The sequence below is a fragment of the Bombina bombina genome, chromosome 2 (genome assembly GCF_027579735.1).
Source record: "Bombina bombina isolate aBomBom1 chromosome 2, aBomBom1.pri, whole genome shotgun sequence".
NCBI lineage: Eukaryota > Metazoa > Chordata > Amphibia > Anura > Bombinatoridae > Bombina > Bombina bombina.
Genome location: NC_069500.1, coordinates 78,736,519 through 78,758,067, shown reverse-complemented (window position 1 = coordinate 78,758,067; position 21,549 = coordinate 78,736,519). Strand labels below are relative to the sequence as shown.

The window sequence follows — 21,549 nt, the reverse complement described above, 5'->3', positions numbered from 1 at the left end:
CTGTATCATCTGCTCCTTTGTAAAAGATCCATTAAAGGGACAGTATACTATAAAATTGTTTTTCCCTTAATGTGTTTCCAATTACTTTTTTTTTCCAGCTGCAGAGTATAAAATGTATGAGATTTGCTTTTTAAGGCTTATTTGTGTATATGAATTAGCTGCTTTTGTGTTTTGAAGCCACAACCTAATAAAATAGGTTGAGCTTGTAGGTATAATCAGATCTCATTACTTTATCACATTGTGTACATATACCTGCTTCTTTATCTTATATCTGTCCATAAACCAATCACCAATACTTGGAGAGAACAATGGAAAATTAACATTTTATTACCTTATCTCTTCTATAACCCCACTAGGAGACTCGGAGTGTAATTTCTTCTACTGGCTGTGTTAACACAGCTTGACCTGGAGGACAAAAACTTTCAGGATGGGTGGGGATACCACAGGCTAAATAATCTATTTCATATGCCAATTTAATACACTCCAGCAGGTAAAGTGGATCATGAGGAACAAATTAAAGGGGATAAATATTTTGAGTAAACGGTCCCTTTAATGTGCTCTCCTCAGTTCCAAGCAGGGCTGACTCTATGTAGAGAGGTGCTGCGTGCTTGAGCCAAGCAACAAGAAGATGCATAGATCTTTATCTCTATGTAACAGGTGATACGGCTTCTCATTGGCTATACCACCTGAAGAAGGGTTATTAGGAAGAAATCCTTGAGCACACTATTTTGGGGCATAATAAATTATGTAAATATGTTATATGAGACACAGGGGCATGGGTATAACTACATTAAACATTTAATAAAATGCCACATTTTTTATTGTTGCATTATCTTGATCCTTTAATTGTAAAGGCAGAGTACACGCAGAAATATTTCTTACATAAAAGTTGTAAGGATGGACTGTATCACCAAATATGAAATGGGACTTATTTGGCACCACACAATCTCCAATAAGCAGATGGGTGAGCGTGATATCTGTTTAAGGAATAGTCTACTGACTACTGTTCCCTTTAATGTGTTCCCAATGATCCATTTAACCTGCTGGAGTGTACTAAATTGTTTGCAAATAAATTATTTACTTTTATTTTGCCATTTGAAATAGCTAAATTTGCCTGTTGTATCCACACTTTTATATAGAAAAATATCTGTACTTAAAGGGACAGTCAACTCAATTTTTTTATTGTTTAAAAAGATAGATAATCCCTTTATTACCCATTCCCCAGTTTTACGCAGCCAACACGTTTATATTAATTTACTTTTCACCTCTGTGATTACCTTGTATCTAAGCCTCATCTGACAGCTCCCTTATCACATTTATTATCTACTGACTTGCATTTTAGCCAATTAGTGCAGTCAGCCACAACTCTACGGGAGAGAGCACAATGTTATTGATATGGCCCACATAGATTAGCAGTCTCTTGTTGTGAAAAGCTAATAAAAAAGCATGTGATAAGAGGCTGTCTGTAGTGGCTTAGAAACAGGCAGAAATTTAGAGGTTTAAATGTTATAAAGTTTATTAATATAACAATGTTTGTTGTGAAAAGCTAGGGAATGGGTAGTTAAAGCGTTGGCTATTGTTTTTAAACAATAACAATTCTGGTGTAGACTGTCCCTTTAAGTAATGGTTAGGTTTACATGAAATAATGCTCCTAGTGGAGGGGAGTGACAGCGAGGTACTAAAATTGTCATCCGGCAATATAACCAATGAGAAGCTGTATCATCTGCTCCTTTGTAAAAGATCCATTAAAGGGACAGTATACTATAAAATTGTTTTTCCCTTAATGTGTTTCCAATTACTTTTTTTTTCCAGCTGCAGAGTATAAAATGTATGAGATTTGCTTTTTAAGGCTTATTTGTGTATATGAATTAGCTGCTTTTGTGTTTTGAAGCCACAACCTAATAAAATAGGTTGAGCTTGTAGGTATAATCAGATCTCATTACTTTATCACATTGTGTACATATACCTGCTTCTTTATCTTATATCTGTCCATAAACCAATCACCAATACTTGGAGAGAACAATGGAAAATTAACATTTTATTACCTTATCTCTTCTATAACCCCACTAGGAGACTCGGAGTGTAATTTCTTCTACTGGCTGTGTTAACACAGCTTGACCTGGAGGACAAAAACTTTCAGGATGGGTGGGGATACCACAGGCTAAATAATCTATTTCATATGCCAATTTAATACACTCCAGCAGGTAAAGTGGATCATGAGGAACAAATTAAAGGGGATAAATATTTTGAGTAAACGGTCCCTTTAATGTGCTCTCCTCAGTTCCAAGCAGGGCTGACTCTATGTAGAGAGGTGCTGCGTGCTTGAGCCAAGCAACAAGAAGATGCATAGATCTTTATCTCTATGTAACAGGTGATACGGCTTCTCATTGGCTATACCACCTGAAGAAGGGTTATTAGGAAGAAATCCTTGAGCACACTATTTTGGGGCATAATAAATTATGTAAATATGTTATATGAGACACAGGGGCATGGGTATAACTACATTAAACATTTAATAAAATGCCACATTTTTTATTGTTGCATTATCTTGATCCTTTAATTGTAAAGGCAGAGTACACGCAGAAATATTTCTTACATAAAAGTTGTAAGGATGGACTGTATCACCAAATATGAAATGGGACTTATTTGGCACCACACAATCTCCAATAAGCAGATGGGTGAGCGTGATATCTGTTTAAGGAATAGTCTACTGACTACTGTTCCCTTTAATGTGTTCCCAATGATCCATTTAACCTGCTGGAGTGTACTAAATTGTTTGCAAATAAATTATTTACTTTTATTTTGCCATTTGAAATAGCTAAATTTGCCTGTTGTATCCACACTTTTATATAGAAAAATATCTGTACTTAAAGGGACAGTCAACTCAATTTTTTTATTGTTTAAAAAGATAGATAATCCCTTTATTACCCATTCCCCAGTTTTACGCAGCCAACACGTTTATATTAATTTACTTTTCACCTCTGTGATTACCTTGTATCTAAGCCTCATCTGACAGCTCCCTTATCACATTTATTATCTACTGACTTGCATTTTAGCCAATTAGTGCAGTCAGCCACAACTCTACGGGAGAGAGCACAATGTTATTGATATGGCCCACATAGATTAGCAGTCTCTTGTTGTGAAAAGCTAATAAAAAAGCATGTGATAAGAGGCTGTCTGTAGTGGCTTAGAAACAGGCAGAAATTTAGAGGTTTAAATGTTATAAAGTTTATTAATATAACAATGTTTGTTGTGAAAAGCTAGGGAATGGGTAGTTAAAGCGTTGGCTATTGTTTTTAAACAATAACAATTCTGGTGTAGACTGTCCCTTTAAGTAATGGTTAGGTTTACATGAAATAATGCTCCTAGTGGAGGGGAGTGACAGCGAGGTACTAAAATGTTGATTTTCCATTGTTCTCACCAAGGCCCTGATATCCAAAAATTCTCCATCTTGGAAAGAAATTGTAGCTTAGAATTCAGAAAGGCTGAGCTCACTGAATTTTCAAAAGAAGAATGTTGGAATTCTCCAGCACTGAGAGATCTCTTTCATTTATGTATGTGAAGCAGAGACAAGCCCAGTGCAATATAGCACTACATGACATGAGGGTTTTTTTACAATTATATTTTAGTGTATTGTATTTTATATTACTATACATTTCAGATTGGGTTCTTTCAGTGTTATTGCACTCATTTTGTATTTTAATACATTTAGATTGAGATCCAGCAGTGATTTTACACATTCTGATTATGCTTTGAATGTTTATGTGTTACTTTAATAACTTAGGGTTTTCCTTTTTATATTTCTGAGTATCTTTTACAAATTACATTGCACTTTTGAGATTAGCTTGCCTGCGCAGTAACCCTTTATTGCATGGAACCTCATAGTGATGAATGAGATCACAGGAAGCCTTGGTCTGTAGCCTAGTGTGTATTACGGACATATTTATATGTAGTGAGAGCACTGCAAACTTTATCAGCATTTTTAAGAGCTTTAGCAGCAAAATTGATAATACATGTCAATTACAAACTTTATCTTCTTTGCATGCTTTATTTAAATAGCCCATATTTTCTTGGGTGTATAATGTCCCTTTAATTAGCACAGGGAATTCATATACAAAAATAAACCTAACAGAGCCATTTCTCATACATTTTAAACTCTGCAGCTGGTAAAACAAGTCACTGGAAACACATTAAGGGGAAATAATTTTACAGTACACTATCCCTTTAACTTTGCTTTGTAGGTCTGGGAACTCTATGCAAAAATCAAAATGCAATTCAAGTTATTAGATGATCATTAACTTACAGTTAGTTGTGATAACACCCCCATCAAATTTCCTTATATGTATCAGATCGATAAATTCCCTGGATGATATAATTCCCATACCATAACTGTGTGTGACAATGTGACAGATCGCAGTGTCCTACAATAAAAAGGAGACCAAGTATGTTAGTAATAAAGATTTCAGTGTGATGAAAGGACATTTTTCAGATTTAGTTAGCAGAGAAGCCACAACATTATTACTTTTAGATTAACTGAAAACTACAATATGAACAGCATCTGATGAACAGTGGCAGAAATCCTGGCCCCACAGACCCCATGATCCACAGTTTTATCAGCCCCACCAGAAAGGGTCTCAGGCGAGGGTAAAGCCCTCAGTAGGTCGTACCCTATAAGTGGGACACTATAAGGCTGTATAATATACAATTAACTGTGACTGGCTAATTAGCTCACATGAACTGCTTCCCTGCTACACAATTGCTCTGCATGTGTGAACTACTTTGCTTGTACTAACAAATGTGAAGTTCTGCAAGCTGTATATTTCCTTGCTTTTTGCTGGGAGACACTTGGAGTTGTCCTTGCATTGGACTATTCATATGATCACATTAGCCCTTACTACTGACAGGACAAGGCAATCTGGACATTATTTACCAGAACATTACCTTTATTCCAAGATCTTAAGAGCTCAGACATCATATGATTGATAGTTTCCAATGGCCATTGGTGTATAAGTATCTTTTTAGTGGATATAGGCACTATTTTTGTATTAGTTTCTATTGCATGTTTATGTATTAATTACGTTATTAAAGTATTTTTGTATATCTAGCATCATATATTTATGGGAGAGGAGCCTGTTACATCCGTAACAGCAACCACCACACACAGTGCCTTAAGTCTTATATCTTTTTATCTTTATTGAAGGGTTGTGCTGACATAGGGCATACTTGACTTCTTCACTTAGCTTTCTATCTTCATTTTTTCCTTTTTATTAATATTAATTTACTATGCCCCCTTGCACCCCTGGATACATGATTTTTTAGTTATCCAGGGTTACCCACAATTCTCGAACTAGATTGGGTTTGAGCTGGTATACCGATTATTTATCTTTCCATAATATATATATATATATATATATATATATATATATATATATCACACACACACACTCACCGGCCACTTTATTAGGTACACCCTGCTAGTACCGGGTTGGACCCCCTTTTGCCTTCAGAACTGCCTTAATTCTTCATGGCATAGATTCCATAAGGTGTTGGATACATTCCTCAGAAATTTTGGTCCATATTGACATGATAGCATCACACAGTTGCTGCAGATTTGTCGGCTGCACATCCATGATGCAAATTTTCTGTTCCACCACATCCCAAAGGTGCTCTATTGGATTGAGATCTTGTGACTGTTGAAGCCATTGGAGTACAGTGAACTCATTGTTATGTTCAAGAAACCAGTTTGAGATGATTTGAGCTTTGTGACAAGGTGCATAATCCTGCTGGAAGTAGCCATCAGAAGATGGGTACACTGTAGTCATAAAGGGATGGACATGGTCATTAACAATACTCAGGTAGGCCGTGGCGTTTAAACGATGCTCAATTGGTACTAAGGGGTCCAAAGTGTACCAAGAAAATATCCCCCCCCCAACATTACCCCACCACCACCAGCCTGAACCGTTGATACAAGGCAGGATGGATCCATGCTTTCATGTTGTGTACACCAAATTCTAACCCTACCATCTGAATATTACAGCTGAAATTGAGACTCATCAGACCAGGCAACGTTTTATCAATCTTCTATTGTCCAAGTTTGATGACCCTGTGTGAATTGTAGCCTCAGTTTCCTGTTCTTAGCTGACAGGAGTGGCACCCGGCGTGGTCTTCTGCTGCTGTAGCCTATCTGCTTCAAGGTTCGATGTGTTGTGCATTCAGAGATGGAATTCTGCATACCTTGGTTGTAACAAGTGGTTATTTTAGTTACTGTTGCCTTTCTATCATCTCGAACCAGAGATCATCTCGAACCAGTCTGCCCATTCTCCTCTGACCTCAACAAGGCATTTTCGTCCACATAACTGCCCCTCACTGAATATTTTCTCTTTGTCGGACCATTCTCTGTAAACCCTAGGGATGGTTAGTCACTTAAATCCCCTTTCTTTCCCATTCTGATGCTCGGTTTGAACTTCAGCTAGTCGTCTTCACCACGTCTAGATGCCTAAATGCATTGAGTTGCTGCCATGTGATTGGCTGATTAGCAATTTGTGTAACCAAGCAATTGAACAGGTGTACCTAATAAAGTGGCCAGTGTGTGTGTGTGTGTATGTATATATATATATATATATATATATATATATATATATATATATATATATATATATATATATATATATATATATATATATAATGTGTGTGTATATATGTATGTATGTATGTATATATATATATATATATATATATATATATATATATATATATATATATATATATATATACACACACACACACATATAAATACATACAGAAAAGAGAAGCGCTCTCTCAGAAAGCTTGGTAGCTTATTCTATGGCGATTTACCACCTGGGTGCTGTTGTTCGTTCCTGAGAGAGTGCTTCTTCGTCTGCCTATCTATCTTTCTATTATAGCCAGAATCCATTAGTCCATTATTACAGACATAGGCAGAACCCCCTGTTGTAAAATCATGATGTATCCAAATTCACATTACATAAAATAGCCAGAATCCCATAGATCAGCATTATTTTTTTTTTTTATCCCTTCTGCCTAGGAATTCTCCTTTTTCACCCAGACTATATTTTAGTCTACAGCAATATTTACAGTGAGCAGTGTTCCGAGGCAGCACAACCTCTGTTATACACAGCCGTCGTGCTTGTGTTCAGGTCATTGAGGCTTGGCTTAAAGGGGGCCCATAAATCTAGCTCACAGGGAGGCCTAGAAAAAAATGTGTTCCGCCCCAGGTGATGAACATCCATTTTTATCTAATACAGACAGGTTACATTACTTTAATCTCAGCTTCTGGGAATATGTGATAAAAGCATCAACAACATTTTAGTATAGGATGAACCCAATATACAGGACCAGAAAGGGACAGAGAAGGGAAACAGGATCCACAAACAGATAGGATTAAAGGCAGAGGCTTGGTGACACAGTACCTTATTCAGCTAGAGTCACTAAATTAGTTGGATAATAAACATATGGGGTATTCCTAAAATCAAGACAAAATAATCTGGGGTTTTTTCTTTAAACTACACTAGCTGTGTAGAAATTGTAAATAAAACTGCAAAAAAATATTTCAATCATTTTTCAGTATTAACAGCCTAATTATTGTTATTCTATGTACCCATATAGGGTATGACAAGATAGCCCTGTTTGTATGTTAAAAAAGCAGTATATCAACAAAACAGAGGATACTGATAGTGAAACCTACAGAGAAAAATGACTGACTGTCATTTAAGCATGGAAACTGGGAAAAGCCTTTGTCCTTAAAGGAACAGTAAACACCTTACAAGACACTTCAGTCGTGTTGCTATAGAACACCATATCAGCCAAGTTAAAAAAGGTTTAAACCGGTTATTTGCCAACAGACAGGGTTTATATACAGCTTCTAAGATCTTATCTTTGCAATAGAAGCAATGAGGTCCTTTATAGTAAAGAACTGAAAGGAGGACAACCTGAATATTAAAGCACTCTACAGTCAACCTCAAGAACTTTTAAAGGGACACTCAAGTCAAAATATACTTTTATGATTCAGAAAGAGCAGCAGTTTTAACACACTTTTCAAATAACTTACATTATAAAATTTTGCACGGTCCTTTTAGATCATACAGAGCATATGCACAATCTCACTGGGTATACGTATGCTAGTCTGTGATTGGCTGATGTCTGTCACATGATATAGGGGGCAGGAATATGGGAGAAAAGTACATTTGTCAGAAAAAAAAATATACTGCTTATTTGAAATTCAGGAGTAGGTGCTAAATTATTATGCACTTGTTAATTATGCAATTCTATTGCATTGAGTGGTCCTTTAATAAATATTTTGGATGCGAATAAGTAGGCATCCGATAACTAAATCTAAAAGGACATAAACTGTATAAATTCCCCTAACTTCAGATTTTCAATGAACGACAATTTTAAGAAAAACATAAGCACTAACGTAAGCTAAAGTCCTATGTCAAAAGATTTTTTTTTAATTTACATATACATTTTAAAAGATAATATATAAACCAATACCATGCGTACACAGTTTAAAACTAATTGGTAATAGAAAGGAAAATGTTCCATAGTGTATTAGACACTAATGCATAGCTGTATTTTTGTAGACATAAACTTCCCAAGATTGGAAAGTGTACCAACCAGCTTTTTTTTATGAAAACATCTCTCCTATCCCCCTGGGAGGTTACTTTAAGCTGTGGTGTCCTGTTTACATAGCTTTTCTATACAGAATACAGCAGTATTCTGATTTTCAGTATAGCAGGTTGGTTTTAACAGGCAAAAGCAGCTATTTTAAATTTAAGAAATTAAGGTAAAGGAGCTGTTTACAAAAAATAAAAACACTAAAGCTCTTAAAATATATAACTGGGAATACATTAAAGGAGATTATTTTTTTTTTTACAGTACAATATCCCTTTAACCCCTACATTACTGAATTGCATAATGCAGTTTTCCACTGAAAAGGCAAAGCCGTCATTGGAATTGCTCCTGTGCCACTAAGACAGATTGAATAAAAACCAAAGGGACAATAAAGTGTATTGATGCTGTCAAACCTAAAGCTAAATGACAGGAAACATAAAGGCAAGAGCCAGACCTATATAACTCAAAATAAGCACAAAGTAGAAGGAAACCTACAACCATATAGTTTTAGGGTTGTGACTGGGCATAAACTCCTCGAGAAAACACCAGGGGATACTCCTGACTATTGAGAGAACTTCAAGATCACATACTGGAACAGGTTTAGAGGATGCACAGAGGCCAGAGGGGGTCACAATCCTCTCGCTTTATCTGTATAAAAACAAACCTTTCATTAAAAGGAATTGGTGTATGCAGAACAGGTAGATGTACTGAAGATTTCAGGCAAGGTTTCTTCTATCACTGGTAAGCTCAAAACCATAACCAACTAGAGTCTGATACTGTTACTATATGAGTACTAGAGAAATATTCTTGTAACTAGGTTTATTTGCTAGGAAATGATGGCAGATATTGTTGACAAAAAAAATGGCCTATTTCAATATTTTTCTTGCATGTTTGCATATTTGGTCTATTAATCAAAATCTGAATCTGGGCCAAATAAGAAGAGAAATTGACAGAGATGCAGACACTAGGAGCTATTGCTAGAACAAGGAATATAGCAACACAATTCTGAGTCTTCCTAATTTATAAAGGGAAATGGCCACAATAACAATACATTACCTCATCAATACGCTCTAACAGCGAATAATGCTGCAGAGCTTTGTCCCACTTTGACCTATACTCTGGAAGATACATAAATGGAATGATTTTCTCTGGTGTTCCCTCCATTACTCCTTCTCCACGATATCTGGGAAAGTAAGAGAGAAGATGAGGCCTATACGGTGTGAATGGCAATAAATAGGATTAAAGAGATATGAAACCCCAACAAAAATATTTTGTGATTCAGACAGAGCATACAATTTTAAAAATGTTTCAAATTTGCTACTATAATCAAATTTTCACGAATCAGATTTAATATTTTGTGCATATTGTTTTGGGTATAGTTACAAAAACAGTGGGTGTGGTAACATGCTTACTTGATTTTTCTGCTGCAATGTGTCCTGGGAAAAGTTTTTCAAATGTTTGCTGTTATGATGAGGTTTATTCAGGAATGCTTAAACGGACGTGAAACACAATATTTTTCTTTAATGATTCAGATAGAGAATACAATTTTAAACAACATTCCAACGTATTTCTATTATTTGCTTAATTCTTTGTTAACGAAATAGCAATGCACATGGGTGAGCCAATCACACAAGACTCCTATGTGCAGCCACCAAGCATCAGCTACTGAGCCTATTTAGGTATGCTTTTAAACAAAGGATATCAAGAGAATGAAGCAAATTAGATAATAGAAGTAAATTGAAAGGCTGTTTAAAATTGCAGGCTTTTTCTAAATCAATAAATTAAATAATTGTTTTTCGTGCCCTTTAAAGAAACAGTAAAGTCAAAATTAAATGTTTATCATTCAGACAGAGTATTCGATTTTAAAAAACTTTCCAGTTTACTTCTATGATCTAATATGCTTCATTCTCTTGGTGTCCATTGTTGAAAAGTATAACGAGGTAACAGATCTACTCAACAGAGGGACTTGGTGCAAGAGCAGCAATGCACTACTGGGAGCTAGCTGCACATATATGCTTCTTGTTATTGGCTTATCTGATGTGTTCATCTGCCTCTCAGAGGTGCATTGTTGCTCCTTCAACAAATGATACCAAGAGAATGAAGAGCATTTGCATAGAAGTAAATTGGAATGTTGTTTAAAACTGTATCTAAATCATGAAACAAGCATTTTTGTTGTTCATGTCTCTATTAATGTTAAAGCAAAAACATAAAGTGTGAGACAAGGAATTTTGAGTAATATGAACAATTCTAGAAATGCCCTGTAGCTAGGAGTGTGAGGAAGTGATAAGAAAGGAGAAGACAATTAGGTCTTAGGCAGCGCAGGAAGTATTTGCAGCCAATATTATACATAGGCAGCTGTTTATCTAATTCAGTTTTCAAATTTTCTTTTGTACTATGTATTAAATATAGTAAAATGTATTGTCTGGACATTAGCTGAGACTTTATATTTAATCTATAACACAGAGTAAATGAATGAGGGGCTATACACCTACAAGAAAAGGAAAAAAGAAAAGAAAAAATATTGATGGTGAATGCATCAAGCAAGTGAATCAAGTTTGAGGGATTCAAAGTTTATTAGAGAGCGCCACCTAGTGTGAAGATTATAACCAATCATATTAAATCTCTTGAATAAAAGATTTTATAGCAAGACAGGAGGCGAATATTTTGCATCAAATTCCAAACAGCAGCAAAGAAACTGAACAGAAACATTTGCATAAAGTTGAAACAGTACAGCACCAATCAGTACACAGACAATGTATAATAGTCGCAAATCCACACAGGAACTTCCTCTTTTCTTTGCTGCTTCCAGACAGCAGGTCATGAATTTTTCCTTTTTTTTGTTTTGAATTTATCTTAGGAATAGTTCTGATCTACGATCAGTTATTTAATTTGCTTTTTATTAAAGGGCCAGTAAACTCACCAAATAATGTTATATAATTCTGCACATAGTGCAGAATTATATAACATTAGCTTAGCGCCAGCTTTCTAAAGCAAAGGATTGCACAGATATTTTCTTACGAAAATTAATTTTACAGAATGCCGCTCCTGGCTCTACTGAGCGGGTCTGGTTTTTTACCTAAGCGCATCAGGCACGCCTGATCTTGCCAATAAACTGAATGTAGCTCGCTCCCGCTACCAGACCAATTCATTTTCGTAGGAAAATATCTGTGCAATCCTTCCCTTTGGAAAGCTGGTGCTAAGCTAATGTTATATAATTCTGCACTCTGTGCAGAATTACATAACATTATTTGGTGGGTTTCCTGACTCATTAACTTTTCATTTTATTTCTGTTTATTCAGATTTTTTTTGTCTATTAAGAGCAGACTGTAGTAAATCTGTGCTGTGCATAATAGTGAAAGCAATTCCTGAATAACTGCATTCACGATGGCACCATAGTAGCTAACAATATTTTAGAGTTTTAAACTTATGAGTTAAACTTATAAACCTCATTGGTGGCAGTGGCGTCTTTCCCTGAGTGATCGGTCGCGCTTTTTGCCGCTCCGATCATTTTCCTCTGCCCTTCATTCTCGCGGGCTCAGAAAGGACCGCCCCTCCCACCTCTGCACATTGCGATGTAGTTTTCACTCCGGTGTTCTAAAAGAAGTTGTCTACCGCATAGGAATGTGTATACCACGTCACTTCCGGTGAAGTGAATCAGCTGCTGGAGGTTTGTGGCGGTCACTGCACATGCACAAGAGGCCCAACCTCCTCCAAACAGCTGTTTAAGCCGATTTATTTGATAACAGGTCGCGCCATTCTATGGGCCGTGCCACGCATGCGCACATTCACCAAATTGTTCCATCGCACGCCGCCGACTTGCCGTGCCCGGGGGGGTCATGCTTATGGGGTTTACGTAAGTTACACAGGGGATGCTTATGGGGGTTACAGTGGGTGCAGATGGGGCTTATGTAGGCCCATAAGCACCCCTGTGTAACTTACGTAAGCCCCATGAGCACCCCCTGTAAACCCCATAAGCACGACCCCCCCCAGGAACGGCAAGTCGGCGGCTTGCGATACAACAATTTGGTGAATGAACGTGGGCAAATCAAACGGACCGATCAGATAATACATAGCAAAAAAAGCGTTACTGCATTATTTGATTGGTCCGTGAAGTCAGTGGCTGTACAACCAATAGGGTCTTGTCTGAGTAGGACCGTGTGCGCATGCGCGGCACGGCCCATAGAATCCCGCAACCCGTTGTTATCAAATAAGTCTTAAACAGCTGTTTGGAGGAGGTTGGGCCTCATGTGCAGTGAGCGCCACAAACCTACAACAGCTGATTACATGTCACCGGAAGTGATGTGGTACACACATTCCTATGGTAGAACACCGGCGGCGTGTTGAGGCCTAAGCGGACGCTCCGCTGACCAGCTTTCTATGCCGGTTGGCCGTGCGGGCCGCTCGTCAACACGGCTCTGGAGGGCAGCTTGGCGGTGTATTTTTTCTCTTTAATACCAAGGAAGACTGGGTAATTGCTAAATATCCTGAATCATTCTGCTCTCACACATCTGCAAAGCACATGTATTAGAGATCATTCCCTCGGACACATCCCACGTTAGCACTGTGATTTTTAAAAAATATATATTTTCACATTATATGTCATGTATGTTCCTTTAACCTAACATAAGTCAGTTTCTATATGTGATAATACCTGCAGTCACAGAGTGCAAGGTACAAGAACATTCACCCATTGTATGGGTATATCTTATTATGTATGTATGTTTATAAATGTCAAGGACATGTCCTTGAAATATCCTGTTATAGTCTAGGCTTTGGATTTACACACACACACACTTAGGGGATTTTCATATGCTTACTTCCAACAAAGTTGGACATATTTAAGTTTTCTGTTATTAAAGAAAAAGCTCAATCTACCCCTTGCACCTCTCATACAATAGAGGTTCCCCTTTCTTCCTCCAAATAACTTTTTGACTACATTAACTCTGCTATAGCAGCTGCCTTAAAACATAGTCATCCCCCTCCCCCAGAGGATGCGGATCTTAATCCCTCTAAAACAAATTCTCCTTTGTCTGATTCTTCAGAGTCAGAACCATCCAGAACCTGCAAGAGACACTGGAAAGCTCAATCCCACCCAGCGCTTCATAAGGGCAAAGCTCCGGCCCGTAGGCCTCACGCCTTTTCCCCCGAGTTTGATGCTAAATTAGCCACTTTCCTGACTAGAAAGGGCAGAGATTCCAGGAGGGGTACAGGATAAATGACTTGATATTTCTGGCCCCCTGGCTCAGATAGTGCACCTCTCTGATGAGGCCCTTCTCTCCAGCTCTTCCTTGGATCCCTTCTCTATTCGAGAATGGGCCTTCTGAGCCTTTTGTTTTTTGGGCAAATCAAATGTCGCCCTATCCAGCGGTTTTGGCACTAGAAGAAGCGAGCTCTTCAGCTAAAGGGCTCCTCTTTGGGGAACGCTTCCTGCAAATTATGAGACACTACGTTTCCACTTTTACCTCAATTGAGAAGATTCAATCCACCCTCAGAAGGGTATTTAAGCCTACTCGGGTTTTTGGCAGGGCTGGACGATTCAGGGGTAGTCTCCTCGGCCGTCAACCGTTTCTGGCACATCAACAGCAACACTGCCAAGTGCTCGGATTCCAGCAGTAACCCTCCCAACCTAAGATCCTCTTTCCCACCCGTTCTCGAGCAGCCAGGTCAAGACCTCCCAGAGCCGCCTTGCCGACAGGACCTACTGCTCCTCAGAGTGAGTACCCTGCCTCCCTCTTTCCCTTTGCGGGCAGACTCTCTCATGTGGGATCTAATCTCACAAGATCTCTGGATCTCCCAATCGATTTGAGGTTTCAACCTAGAATTGATATGCACGCTCTTCCAGGCCTCTCCTCCAAAACCCATTATGTGGTCGAAAGAAGTTGCTTCATTGGTCCAGACAGAGGTTCTCTCTCTGTCTCCAATGCACTATAGAACCGGTTCTCTCCCCAGAGCTAGGTTTTATTAGTAACCTCTTTCTGGTAAAGAAAAAGACTGTTCGCTTTCGTCCCATCATCAATCTTTGGCAGCTCAATTATTTCTTGACATACCGCCACTTCAAGATGGAGGGCATTTACATGTTAAGAAATCTCCTTCGTTTTGGAGATTGGCTGGTTTGCCTAGATCTGACCGATGCATACGGTGCCGATAGTTCAAGATCACCGCAAATTTCTCAGATTCATTTGGGCAAACCAACTCTGGCAGTTTACCAGCCTCCCGTTTTGGCCTCAGTTCCGCCCCTTGGTGTTTTACCAATCTCATAAAACCTGAGGTGGTCTCCCTGAGAAGCAGAGGTATTCGCCTTATATACTTTGATGATATTCTCCTGTTGGCAGAAGATCGAACTACGCTCATTCAACACCTAGACGTCACCCTATCCCTCCTTCAGGGTTTAGGTTTCGTCATCAACTTAGAAAAATCCTCTCTCTCCTATCTCAACAAGTGGAATTTCTAGGCTTTCACATAGACTCCACCTTGGGTCTTCTCCTTCTTCCCCAAGACAAGATAGACAGAATCAAATTAGAGATTCAAGGGGCCCTTTCGCCCCCATGGTGTCCATTCGGCAACTGTCCAAGATCATTGGGCTTTTTTCCTCCTCCATTCAAGCGATCTTCCCTGCTCCACTTCACTACCGGGCGGTGCAACGCCTTAAGAATCAGTCTTTAAGGGAATCCAGGTCTTATCACCTGGCAGACAAGGTGAAAGCAGAAATGTCCTAGTAATTGCTCCACATGGAATTGTGGAACAGCATTTTGTTATGTCCTCGGATGCCAGTCTCCTGGATTGGGAGGCTCTTGGACCTCACAAGAAAGCTCTCTCCATATCAACTGTCTAGAACTGTTGGCAGGATCCTTTGCAATCCGATTTTTTTTTTCTTCAAAACAATATACAGATGGGGGGAACTTCCGGGCGGCGGCCATGACAGGTCGCACAATATCATACTGCTCAAGCATTTTAGCTTTTTTTGACTATTTTATTCCAGACGGCCCATTTGTTTACTCCTTATCCAGATTATTGATCTGCTACAAATCCTACATCAGATGAGCCCAAAAACGCTGAGATAGAGACGACTGTGAGCACCCGGAGCCAGCCGTATGGTTGAGGCCTTTCATTTACCCCCCGGCGAGGCACATTTGGGCCTTGTCGTTAAGCAGCACATAGTGCTGAGAGCAAAGTACCGGGAGAGTACTAGCGCAACTTACCCTGAAGGGAATCTACACTTTTACCTTCCAGATGGAGACTAATTATGCCATACTACATAAACAACTTAGGGATCTCCTGGATGACCATTTCTTGCATCTTGCGAGTACATTAGATGCAGCGTGGGGATATGACAATGACACAGAACAGCACCCTAGCACCGTTAGCATAGAGATCACTTTGCAGGAGCTTTCCGACAAAAATCAGAGATCAGCCATAGTGTGGCGGGCTGATGGTTCCTCTAGGAGCAAGTGTCCTCCAAGCAGAACAAACGCAGCAACTCGATCGGACTGTCATCTGAATACCGCTGCAGTGACCCTACCTATGTCTCCCCACTTTCCTCCTGTTCCGAGCTTGGATCCTGGGATAGCCTTAGACTGCTATGATTCGAGCGGTCAAATGGATCAGTGCACCGCTATACAGTTAGCTGCTTCAATTCTACAGTCGGACGGGTTGATGCCGAGTAGTAAAAGAAAGACACACATTGCGATTTCATCCGGTTTCAGATCCGACCTCATGGGGGACATTAGTTGGGGGATACCTATATGGGGTCATGATTCTCAAGTTTACACACACCTATCATATGGACTCTTGTGTAATAAAACTGGTGTGGGCTAGACATCACTATACAAGTGGATTGAGGTGGTGAGTAGTGAATCCCCAAAGTCCCCTTCATGGACAGATCATTCAAGTCCTAGGGACTCTCATGAATATATTTTGGACTTTATCTGAGAATCAAGTTACATCCTATAAGTTTTCTGTGTTGTTAGATTGCATTTTATTCTGTTCTGCTGCATACAACCTAAATAATGCATATCTGTATTCTCTATGTCTCTGCAAGCTTAAGACTAGATAAGGCAGTCATAGCAGCTAACTAATGCCTCTTGTGTATATATAGTTGTAGGTTGGTTATAATTTTGGAAGTCGAATATTTAACCATTTTGTACTTATAGGACAACCATATATTACTTTTTTTATCAGCTGAGTTTTGTCTGTTTTGATCTCCACAGCCCTCATATTTTCATTTTCATTTTGTATTGTTCCTGCTAGAGTGTGACTCAATATGGCAGGGAAACAGTGGAGGCTACTCCATTGGAGCACACTCGCACGTGCCCCCCGCAGCCCAGAAGAAAGAAAAAAAAAAAACAGAAAAAAATATATAATTTTTCAATAGCCCCCTATTGAAAAAAATTATATATTTTTTTTACCCCCAGAATAAAAAAATAAATTTGTTTCAATGTTTTTTTAATACAATTTGTATTATTTGTGCCCTGCCTGGCCCCTGTATTGTTTGAACATACACACACAGTGTCACAGCCACTGTAGTACTATCTAATAGTCGGTCCCTAGGGCCTAAGCGCACGTGCGATAGAGAATCTATGGCACTGTGTCTGTGCGCATGCTAAATTTGGCTGCTGCGCAGCTCCCAGCCTCCTCATCCCCATAGACGGCTGATCGCACACTTCAGCCTGTGCAAGGGGTGGGAGGTGTTAAGAGCGAGCCCAGGCAGCAGCCAGTGACACAGGAGAAGAGCCGAGTCACGTGATGACGCTTGAGACGCTCCTCCCAGGTTCCAGTGGGTCAATCCTTGTATGGAGATGGGGTCATCCGAGGTGCTGCCCGGGTAGAAACAAAAACACATGCTGAGCCAGGGCCACGTGCTACTGCGACGCGGACACCTACTGTCACCGGAGTGGTGAGTTTGGTGACTGCTAAGACTAGCTACCAGGGACAGTGCGGCGGCAGGTCTTTAAATGTATTAAGACCTTTTGTGGAATATTACTTAATAGGATGTGTGGTACAGTTTAGGACCAATGACATTGACATGTTGCAGGTTTGAGTACTGTGGTAGTCACAGGTTTTATTAGGATGCATCAGTTACCCCCATTTTTTCTTAGGGATATTTTACCATGTATGATTGAAGAATAGCATTTTGTTTGGTTAGTTCTGTAATAAAAAATATGATTGTGTATTTAATCTAAGTCATCCAGCAAATTTGTGGGTAATGCATGCCATAGTATTAAGAAAGCATATACAAACATGTTCGGTATGGATTTAAGGGCATAGTTCATTTTTATTCTACCTAAAATGAGCTGAGAAACAAGTGTGCTCCAAAATATAACTAAAGAGCACTGATCATTGAAGCCAATTACTGGACATTCTCTGTGGTAAAAAGCTGTTTGTGGAATGTTATTTTCCCTAAAATGAGTACCTTTAGGAGATATATTCTTTTTAAGGATAAACTGGATATGAGTTTTGTTAAGCCCTAACAACAAAAATGTAGCATTTTTTTCACATTTAGTCATGAAAATGCTATGATTGTGCATCTGTTAGCACTCTACAAATAACTAATAATAATAATGCCTATGTTATACTACAGTATCTATTTACTATACTAACCATGGGATTAATAAATCATATACACGTTTGGTACCTGTGTGCTAAGGAGTGATAGGGTAGTCTTATTTTCCATTTTTATTCTTTCTCCTTACTGCTATGTCAACAATACACATAAAAACATTCTGTTAAAATATAAAGAATACAATAATACCTATATTGAAATGTGTTTCCTGGATGGATTTTTAGAAGGTTTTAGAAAACATGTTTTTTTGGGAGATTATGATTTTCAATAAAGGATATCAAGAGAATTAAGTTAATTTAATAATAGAAATAAATTCAAAAGTCTAATAAAATTGTATGCTCTTTCTGAATAATTTAAATTTTGACTTTCATATCTCTTTAATCCTGGTAAAAGGGGTAAACATATAACTACTGAGAAGGAGATGACTGCTGATTGGGTATGTGCATATGCTTTTAACTAGCTCACCAGCTGTGTCCTGCTCAAGAATTAAGTGCATCTATGTGTTTAACTTACTTAAGGGGTTTAAACACTAATACTAATAGGAAAATAACATGCTCTAAAACACTTAGTTTATTTTTGCATTAGAATGCCCCTTTAACATAAGTTTACTATTCTAGGTATTGATTAGCAACTGTGTTAGTCCTCCTTAAAGGGATAGTTTATTCAAAAATAAACTTTCATGATTCAGATAGAGCATACCATTTTAAACAACTTTCTAATTTACTTCTATTATCTAATTTGCTTCATTCTCTTGATATTCTTTCCTGAAAAGCATATCTAGATAGGCTCAGTAGCTTCTGATTGGTGGCTGCACATAGATGCCTCCTGTGATTGGCTCTCCCATGTGCATTGCTATTTCTTTGACAAAGGATATCTAAAGAATGAAGCAAATTAGATAATAGAAGTAAATTGGAATGTTGTTTAAAATTGTATTATCTGTCTGAATTATGAAAGAAAACTTTTTTGGGTTTAATGTCCCTTTAAGGTAACTGGCAGAGTGTACCTATGTATATGTACACACCCACATTAAAATGGGTGGAGCCATATGAGGGGCGGGGCTAGTGCTCCCCCATCTTCAAAAGTCACCAGCCGCCACTGCAGGGAAAGCAGAAAACAGAAGATATATCTTTCAAATGTAGATTCATGCCGGTTATAGTAATAGAAGCTGAACGCTAATTCAATGCATATTTGTAGGTTAAATGTATCTCTTGCATTTCTGCTGGCTTGATGCTTACTACTGGCATATATTATATTTCCAGCTACTTTTCCTCGCCTAATATGTATTTGCAGGACAAATATGTATTTTCTTCTCTCACTTGGCGATAAGAGTTGTACCATGGTTATTTTTTATCTTAGTTTTCCCTGCTGCATACATGAGAGATTGCTTTTTGTTCTCCATTGCTGTATCTTGGGGTCTCGCTGTCTACGGCCGGGATGGTGGGATCCTAATATTGATGAGATACAGACTGGGGACTCACATTTGGATAATCCTTCTTACCGAGCAGCTTCAACTTATTTTCACAACATAATTTGTGTATAGTTTTATTGCTTCTTTACCTTGTTATTGATAGCTATTCCTATCCATACACTTAGCCCCTACTACAAAATCTATAGTTGACTACCTAAGTTAAAGTGCTGTATTGCCTTATTACCCGAAGCATATCTCCTAAAAACCTATAGCTTGCAACATATCGATGTATGCCCTTTATAAAATATTGATTAACATCATAACCCATAAGAATGGTTGTATTTCTGAGCTTAGCCCTATGTATTATGAGACATATGTACCCCCTTTTAGTCTCTCTTTTAATTGGTAAGACGCAGGAATGGCGCTCATGGTATGAGTTATAACATGCCCTTAACCCCTAGACTCCTATGGTAAGCTAATTCTACTAGAAAGAAACTTACACTTTTTCCCTATATAATAAATATACAGTACAACAGATTTGGGGAAAAAAAAGAGGTTCTTCACTTAGGGTCCATGAGTGGCCCTTTCACATTAATGTTTACCCACTTCATATTGTGTTTACTGTAACTCTGTGGTCCAAGAGTGACGGCTTAAATCATATGGTGAGTATACTGTTTGAGCAGTACTTATTACTTGTTTTGAGAGTGTAATTTGTCACTTACCTATATTGTGTATTTATCTGAATTGTTTTGGTAGCCTACTCTGTAACAATTTATCTTACTTTATAATATGTATTGACAATTACTAATTGTTTGTTTTGAAAAGAACCTTAATAAAAAAAAATAAAAAAAAAAATATACAGATTGTTGCATCCTCCTTCGGATAGACAACATTTCAGCCATTCAGTACATCAACCGTCTGGGCGGCACCAAGTCCAGGGCCTTATCAGATCTGGCCTTTTTTCGGTTTTGCGTTTCCCTCAACATCTCCCTCCAGGCGCAATACATTCCTGGTTTCACCGATACGGTGGCGGACTGGTTCTCTCGCTTTTGGAGAGCATCCAGCGATTGGCGTCTGCATCGCTCAGTTTTTCTATCTATTCAGAAATTCTTCAGTCCCTTTACCTTGGATTTGTTTGCCTCCCGTACCAACCCTCAACTTCCTTGGTACTTCAGTTGGTTTCCAGATCACAGGAGCGAGGCCACAGTTGCCTTCCTTCAACTTTGGACCCTTGCGGGAGCTTATGCATTCTCTCTGTTTGCTCTCATTCTGAGCACCCTCTGGATGGTTTGGAAAATAAGAGGTTGCCTGACTATCATCATCCCCTTTTGGCCGATGCAACCCTGGTTTCCCCTCATTTTGGAGATGACCTTTTCTCTGCCTCTTCTGCAACCTCAAAATCCGGACCTTCTGCTAGACCCAAAAGGACACTATTATCCTCTAATCCTATAGGATCATCTTCCGCTGCTAGCCTGGCAGATTTCAGGGGATCCTGGTCTTCCAAAGGCTTTTCTAAAGACGCTCAATTGCTCCTCCGAGAAGCTTGAGTTCTGGGCACTCAAAAGTGTTATGCTCCAGCCTGGGCATCATTGGTGCAATAGCAGGCAAGCTGATCCCTTTTCAGTTCCTCCAAATTTAATTGTGAATTTCCTGACTGAGCGTTTCCATGGTCCTCAATTTTCTCCACTCTTGGCCTCCAAATGAGGACCTCTCTCTGAAACCACTTTCGGCTAAACTGGCTATGTTGCTATGCTTAGTCTTCTTTCTGAGAATTTTGGATATTCGCACTTTAGATCGAAGGACTCTCCTTTTTTTCCGGAGGGTGTTTCTTTTGTTGTCTCTCATCACACTAAGAGCGTTTTTTCTTCTATCCGTATTTTCTGGAGGACCCTAGACCTTGTGTGGCTCTTTGCCTTAAAACCTATTTGAGTAG

The 21,549-nt window shown here is 38.7% G+C and overlaps 1 protein-coding gene across 1 annotated transcript in view; it reads right to left on the bottom strand.

The window, feature by feature from the left end:
- Positions 1-21,549, bottom strand: part of STARD6 (StAR related lipid transfer domain containing 6) — a 38,646-nt gene that overhangs the window by 6,046 nt on the left and 11,051 nt on the right. The window contains exons 4-5 of the mRNA XM_053700408.1: positions 9,706-9,832; positions 4,304-4,421 (exon numbers count right to left, since the gene is read on the bottom strand). Coding sequence (XP_053556383.1) covers positions 4,304-4,421; positions 9,706-9,832 — 245 coding nt within the window. The remainder of the gene's footprint in view (positions 1-4,303; positions 4,422-9,705; positions 9,833-21,549) is intronic.